Source organism: Malus sylvestris, chromosome 4 (genome assembly GCF_916048215.2).
Source record: "Malus sylvestris chromosome 4, drMalSylv7.2, whole genome shotgun sequence".
Lineage (NCBI taxonomy): Eukaryota > Viridiplantae > Streptophyta > Magnoliopsida > Rosales > Rosaceae > Malus > Malus sylvestris.
The window spans coordinates 19,209,202-19,217,353 of record NC_062263.1 but is presented as its reverse complement, the minus strand read 5'-3'; the positions used below and the strand labels follow the sequence as shown (position 1 = coordinate 19,217,353).

The 8,152-nt window shown below is 39.4% G+C and overlaps 1 protein-coding gene across 1 annotated transcript; it reads left to right on the top strand.

Annotated features, from left to right (window-relative positions):
• The first annotated feature begins 2,117 nt into the window (after nt 1-2,117).
• LOC126617680 (exocyst complex component EXO70H1-like) lies at nt 2,118-4,526 on the top strand. Its single transcript, XM_050285728.1, has one exon. It carries the CDS (start codon nt 2,331-2,333, stop codon nt 4,281-4,283), a length of 1,953 nt encoding a protein of 650 aa, XP_050141685.1. The 5' UTR covers nt 2,118-2,330; the 3' UTR covers nt 4,284-4,526.
• Nucleotides 4,527-8,152: the final 3,626 nt, after the last annotated feature.

Genomic DNA, 8,152 nt, shown 5'->3' with positions numbered 1-8,152 from the left:
GTTGATGCTAACTTATATACGGGTGTGGAAGATTACTTAACTATTCTACTAATTAATATTATGTTCGAAGGATTCCATTCACGGTTTCCACCATAATTTATAAGATGGAAAACTGAAGTGGGAATTATTAAATCATCAAGACCATGTAATTATTACCTGAAATATTTCAGGCTTACATTGCATGCTGACTTGTTTTGTCTTCAAGCATTCGAGAAGGTGCATGTTTCTGCTGGGAAATTGAAACTCCAGTGTGGAAGCAATTTACCTTCACGCTTATGAGTCAATAACAGTAAAATAGTTGAAATGTTAGGCCGTCTCAATAGAAATTTCTCCCTCTAAATAGAAAGAAACGAGCAAAAGTTTGTTTTCTCGCTATATATTGATGAGTTTTGTATTTTTGCTGTAGGAGTCTTGTATTTTTGTACAAGCGAGTTTGAGTTCTTAAGCGTACTTTATAGACTTCTTGTGATTGCTGATTTGTATATTGACGACCCTTCTCATTTCATATCGGTGGCTAAATCTAAAGTTTACCTGTGGTTAGCTGTGTGTTATTATCTCATAAGTCTAGTTATTTTGTTTTTGTAATATTATTATATATTTTCATTCCAAATTACATTGCCTCCATAATAAATATTTTACTTTATTGATATGCTCTTCATTTTCAGCCATGGATTTATATTTGACTTCCTTAAATGACAATTATACCTGAATGTGGAAGTCAAATGAATGGCTAAAAATGTATCCTCGAAACTCCCTTTCTATTCTCTTTGGTATTGTAATGGTTTCAAACTTTTTTCCTCTTCTTAATATTAGTAATTATTAAACAAACTTCTTAATGTAAACTAATTAAAGATAAAAATTAATTAACAAATCCTATTGTTAATACAATCCTAAATGAAGAAGTATGGCAAAACCCTACCCCAAGGCCCCCCACCTCCTCTTATAAATACCTCAATCTCCACCAAATTTTGGTATGCTATTCGCTATATAGAAAACTCTGAACACCCATCCTAGTCAAAGTTACTGACTTAGCAGGCATAGGATATCCATTGGCCAAACCCCCTCCCCCAACTCCTCGTGGGCGCGTGAGGTTTTGGTCTTTTATCAAAGATGTTTATTGTTTTAGAGGTACATTTTCATCAAGACTGAAGAAGACGGAAATTGACTACTACATTATTCATCTTTTCTCATAAGTGAGAGATCTCAAGTTTAATTCACATCTGATGACGTATATATGTTAAGTTTAATACTTAGTTAAGGCTAGCCCATTGTGCGACTAGTCCGTTTCCTTAAAAGTAGAATACCATAGTCGAGTGGTACCTAGGTGAGAGAGTGTTACATCACTTTGGGATTTATCAGTCGGTATCAATAATTAAAAAAAATGTAAATTCAAGGCAGATTGCTTCACGAGTTATGTCGCCTAAGCTGCCCTTCTGTTTCCAACTATTTTCCATTTTCTGCAATCCTTGGATGATAAGTTGGTGCAAGTAGGTGATACTTTTCTCGGATTTATTTCGTCCTCCATGTAAACTTCTATTCAATATTTGCTTCCACTAGTTTCTATGTTAGCGAAAACGTCATGCCCTGCCTAAAATAACTTGGGCTGAATGTCATGCTATATAACAGTGCCTCTGAAATGATATATAAGCTTACGTCCCACGTGCAATACCAATTATCTTCCAACTTATAAACAGCAACTTGGAGAATAATATTGGAATATTAGTCATAAGACTTAAGGTTCCTTTGATCATAAATTAAATATTATTTTTATACTTAATTAAGCACCCAATTGCGACTAGAGTTAAAAACAAACCAACAAAATAAAGAATCTTTTATTATTTTCTCAATCATAATATTTCTAATAGTATTTTTATTATTATCTAACCTGTACCGTTCATAGGCTTCTCCCGAATTATTTGAATACATTTGCGTCTCATTGCGACCAATTAGTTAATCTCCTACAATTGTTTGCTCCTGGTACGACATTGTCGTTATTCATTTCTCAAAACACGTCGTTTAATTTGTCAATACAAAGGCGTCACAGTCAAATACGTGCCTTCGTTCTCTCCTTCTCCATCTCCATCTCCATCTCCCTCTCTCTATATATACCCCCTCCCACTCTCCAGTCCCAAACATAACACCAACACAAACACAATCCTCCTCCCTCCAAATCCCACACACAACAGCCACCAAATTTTCTCGAGAAACAAACAGACCTTGACAGCTCACACCAAACCAACACTACTACAAAAGAGGCTGGAAAAACTGACAAGAAAATTTAATCCAGTCCAAGCCAAGCCAATCCAAGCCTGTCAGATTCCTAGAGTGAAATGCCAACAAAAGGAATGAGGAGCCTGTTTTTTCACTCCAAAGCGCCGTCGTTCGCGGCCTACTCTTCTTCCCCTGCTAGACTCTCGGCCTTCTCTTCTTCCCCTTCTAGGCCCTCGATTTCATTTCCAACCCCACGGCGCGTTCCCGTTACGAACTTCACGGAGGCGATGATTCAAGAGATCATCGAGAACGGCGCCGTGCTGATCATGAAGTGGAACCCGGACACCTCCACTTACGCCAAAGTCACCTCCCTATTCTACGAGAGCAAAAACGAAGCCCGCCAGTTTATCCGGTGCGTGACGGACCTCCAGAGTGTCATGCACTACCTCGTCCAAGAGGAACCCACATCCGAAAAACTCGTCCACGCGCAGAGCCTCATGCAGGTGGCAATGAAGCGTCTCCAGAAGGAGTTTTACCAGATCCTCTCCATGAACCGGGCTCACCTCGACCCAGAATCGGTCTCCACCCGGTCCAGATCCTCTCTCGCCTCGACCCGGTCCAGCACGTCCGATTACGACGAAGACAGCGGCGCCATCACAGACGACGACGTAAAATTCGCTGGAGACGCCATTTCCGAAGTCGAACACGTCTCGGCGATCGCCATGAACGACTTGAAATTAATCGCCGAGTGTATGATCACATCGGGATACGCGAAGGAATGCGTTCACATCTACAAAACCATCAGAAAATCGATCATCGACGAGGGAATGTACAAGCTCCGCGTCGAGCGGTTCAGCTCCTCGCAGATCGGGAAGATGGACCGGGAGGTTCTGGATTTCAGAATCACGAGCTGGCTGAGCGCGGTGAAGATCTCTATCTCCACGCTCTTCGACGGCGAGAGGATCCTGTGCGACCACGTGTTCGCGTCCTCCGCTTCGATCCTCGAGTCCTGCTTCACGCACATTTCTAGCGAGGCCGCGAATTTGCTCTTCGGCTTCCCGCAGGTTCTCGTGGCGGTGAAAAGCAAGAAGAACTCGCCGTCGTCGCTTGACATTTTCCGCCTCCTCGATATGTACACCGCCATCTCCGAGAGCTGGCCGGAGATCGAATCCATTTTCGGATTCGAATCCACCGCCGCCGTCCGATCTCAGGCTCTCAACTCGCTCATCAAACTCGGCGAGTCGGTGCGATCGCTGATTTCCGACTTCGAGTCCACGGTCCAGAAAGACTCGTCGAAATCCGTCCCCACCGGCGGCGGGATCCACGATCTGACGGTCCGCGGGATGAATTACCTCTCGCTCCTCACGGACTACAGCAACATCATCGCCGACATTATCACCGATTGGCCTTGCCCTGCTAAATCGACACTGCCGGAATCGTACTTCGACAGTCCTGTCTCCGATAACGCTCCAGCGCCGGCTATCTCCGTCCGCATGGCATGGCTCGTCCTCGTCCTCCTCTGCAAGCTCGACGACAAGGCCAAGCACTACAAGGACATCGCGCTGTCGTACCTCTTCCTCGCCAACAACCTCCAGTATGTAATCTCGAAAGTCCGCTCGTCGAATCTCCAGTACCTCCTTGGCGAGGACTGGATATCAAAGCACGAGGCGAAAGTGCGGCAGTTCGCGGCGAATTACGAGAAACTGGCTTGGGGGAATGTGTTATCTTCGCTGCCGGAGAATCCGACGGCTCCGATTTCTCCCGAGGAAGCGAGATTGATCTTTCGGAATTTCAATTTTGCCTTCGAACAAGCGTATCGGAAACAAAGAATGAGTGTCGTACCGGACCCGAAACTCCGAGACGAGATCAAAGTTTCTGTAGGGCAAAAGCTCGTTCCGGTTTACAGGGAGTTTTATGACACACACAGGATGACGGTTGGCGGCGGGAGAAACGCGGCGCTTTATGTCAGAATTACCCCTGAAGATATTGGAAATCACTTATCCGACCTGTTTTTTACGCCCGCATCCGGCGGCTCTTCGTCATCAGCGTTGTCCCGTCGGCGGAGTCTTTGAGACTTAAGAATTATTTTTGGCGCCGAGTTTTTGTTTTATATTTAATCGCCGGTTTATTGGCGATTGTTTCCGGCGGTATATATTTTTTTGTTTTCTTCTGTGTAGAAAAAGCGCGTGTTCACACGTCAGACAATTTAAATAAGTTAGCTGTTGTTGTCAAGTGTAACGACATTTTGAAAACTTTTACCTTGTTACTTATACAATCACCCCTGTATTCCTGTAAATTCAAAACAGTGCCCAACATGTTCATGTTCCTTTCATATTTGTAAATTCTTACTATCTATTTGTACCATATTTGTACCATCATTTGTACTATCTATTCGATACCAAATTAGGCTACTCATTGTGTGGTTTAGCCGAACTTTCCATCTCCTTAGTATAAAAATATTGATGTACTAAAAAAGAAAATTCTAATTTACAGTGAAAGCTAGAATTTATTATGTTCAAGTTCATAACTCGCATCTTTTATTCAATTTTTATAATTGATCAATTGTCTTTATATTCCTTTGTACTTATTTTCGTTTGTTTGATTGGAGGTTCGACAAACCCTAAATTTTCATAATCCTAACTTATCTAAAACTTACATGTATAATCTTTGCGCAAGTGTGATGTTAACGAATTGACGTACTACAAAAACGAGACTTCATAAGTTCAAGGATTTGAGGACAAAACAAAAAACGGGAAGATTCAACTTCTTTTGAAAAGGGATGTAGCTGTGTTGAAAAGACAATTATTTCACTTGCAAACCACAATTTCTTCAATTTTCCCCCTCCCGTTGTACCATTGAGGAACTTTTTTATTCATTTCTTTTATTCCAATAGATATCTTTTTAATCACTTTATCGTTGGTAACAATCCACATGCTAATGGAACTATTTTCTAATAAATATGTTAAGAGCTACTTGTAGTGCATAATTTTACCAATCTAACCTTGCGGCTTTTGTAATATTGTTTGGAGAATTGATGGTGCGAGTACATTGTTACTGTAACATTCAATATGAGTGATACAATATTTGGTATAAATTTCTTTTCACATAACATTACATCATTAAAATGATACATCACGATAGCTTTGTACTCGACCATATAAAGTGCTCTCTTGTAGCTTCAATTTGATTATGACCCCCCAAAAAAGCCGGTCCCCAAATTCTGTGAGTTTAATTCATATTCATTGTTAAATTGATGTGGAGTTCCTCACCTAAACAGAATGGACCACATAATTTGTTGGTAGCTTCTCAGCCTTGTATTTGTTGTTTAATCTCTTTATTTTTCTAACAAGGTTTTGTTGTTGGAAGCTGATAGCCTGATAGATTTTGTTCAACCCTCAATTAGTTATAATTAGTACTTAGTTAAGTGGGAAAAAACCTCAACCACCAATCATGTTAAGTTTGAAAGCTCTTGGAGTCTTGACAAAAACACAGAGCCGCATAATCCTGTGAAGGTGGACAAAAACGACTTGGTTCATTCGTATGTTCTCTCCCTCTCCCTCAGAAGAAATTTTTGTGAGTACCCGGAACACAAGTTACATGATATATCATTTTACATGTTATAATAAGGATGAACGATATGGTTCTTATAATTATTGTTATTAAAAAGAGGAGGAAAGTGTTGGAAGTTATTATAATAATTGAGGAGGGAGTTCCGAACTCAGGATGCATAGATGAAAATCCGACACCTTATCCGCTAAGATACTAGATCACATGTAACAAATGATTAACATGTCTCACTCCTAAAGTATTTAATAAAAGAAAAAACATATGTTCTATACAACTAGAAATAATTACGTTATAAGACCGTACTCCAAGTACATCGAAAAAATACTCTTCTTCTTGGCGGGCTATAGCTATGTGTTTGACAAAAAAGACATTAGGATTTGAAAATTATGAAAATTTGAAAACAAGGGCATGGCGTTTCTGTGTTCTCCAAATAGAGGTACCAAGTCAACTTACAACTGCTGTTGATAAAGTAAAATCGAAGTTTCTACTCGTCATAAGTAGATAGAGGTTTGTTAAAGAATAGTAAGACAATTAAATATTTTGCACACCGCCAGCATAAGAAGATACCTTGGCATTCATCAATTGACCTTTATGTTGCGGTCACGCATCAGTATTTCCTTAATGTCAGTTACCAATTTTCAAGAGCCTATGACCCAACATTTTATAAAATAAGTACCAACAATGTCACCCTCGGACAATTTGAAAAAATAATCAAAATTTAAGGCCACATATAAAATTATAGTCATTTTTTTAGATTTACGATAATTGTAACTAAAATTTAATATAAAAGTACTAATCTACCATTTACGAATTCTTTAAACAATTTCGATTTGAATTCCAGATCCAATCCCTAGCCCCAAGTTCCTTAAACTCAATCCTCCAGTCCGTCCCAGAATTGCATATTTGTTCACCTAAATATACACACACATTTCTACATAATTTTTCTACTTAATTGATATATCCATGGCAGGAAGTAGGTACATCAGTGACGGTGGTGGTGGGTTGGATGAAACTAAGAGTAAATTGTAGTAATGGTCCATCAACTTTAATCAAATTAGAGTAATGGTTCCTCAACTCAAAATTTATTACCATTAGTCCCTCAACTCATCAAAACGTGTAGCTATGATCATTTTCGTCAACTCCGTCAGAATTCTGTCAAAATGAGTTATGTTAGAATGATCATTGGTACAATAGGGTTAGAGTTGAGAAACAATACTTGGCTACTCAAAGATGAGTACGAACTCCTACTCAAAATTGTTCGTTGTCAATTTATAGAACTTTATGTTTATAATTACAACCGTTCATATTATAAATCACCCTATAAAGATTGCATTTGCAAAAAATCAATTAAAACAAAGATCGTTTAATCATCAAACTATTTAAAAACAAATGAACGGTATTGGTAAAAGTATTACGAACCGTCTATGTATTTGCTACAATAGATTGACTAAACGACCTTAGTTTTTTTTTTTTTTTTTTTTTTTGCAGAGATGATATTTATAGAGTGATTCATAATATGAACAGTTCTGATCATAAGTACAAAGCTCTGTAATTAAAACACTAAAAATTTTGAGTAGGAATTCCTACTCATCTTTGAGTAGCCAAGTATTATTCAAAGTTGAAGGACCATTGCTCCAATTGAGTTAAAGTTAAGGGACCATTTCTTTAGTTGGATTAAAGTTGAGGAATCAGTGATACAATTTTTCTTATTTGATTTTCTATATTTTCCCCTTGATCTAGCCTCACGTGCACGACACGTGACTCATTTTGACGAAACTTTTAACAAAATTGACGAAAATGATCATAGATGCACGTTTTGATGAGTTGAAGGGACCATGGATTTTTTGCTAAAGGACCATTACTCCAATTGGGTTAAAATTGAGGGACCATAACTACAATTTACTCTAAAACTAATGGAGTTCATTTGTATCCGAGGAGGGCGCCAACGACCCTAACCACGTAATGTTTGCACAAATGGCGTCCGGAAGAAGCTTAAGCTTGCTTCCGATACTGGAATTCACGACACCATTGATATTGATTTGGTATGCTAATTTTGTTTTTGAATGAATAGGTAATAAATGGGAACCACTACGGGATGGCCCAGTGGTTGGGAACGAAGTTAGACCCGTACTCCACACGTCACATCCTCGGTTCGATTCTTAGTGTTGGTAGATCGCACAATGGGGTTAGGGGGAGGCTGAAATGCCTCTGTAAGTCTTCTCGGTCCCAGAAAATATGGGGTGACGATGAAGGAAAGGGTATGATGGGTAGGCCAATGGTTGTGTGTAGCATAAGAAAAGGGAAGGGACGAGTGAGATAGGGTAATTAGTGTTTTAATTTAAGGGTACTTTTGAAATTTCACATGGACATATGG

Coding starts and splice junctions, on each gene's coding strand:
- LOC126617680 (XM_050285728.1), top strand. CDS start 2,331: ATGCCAACAAAAGGAATGAGGAGCCTGTTTTTTCACTCCAAAGCGCCG.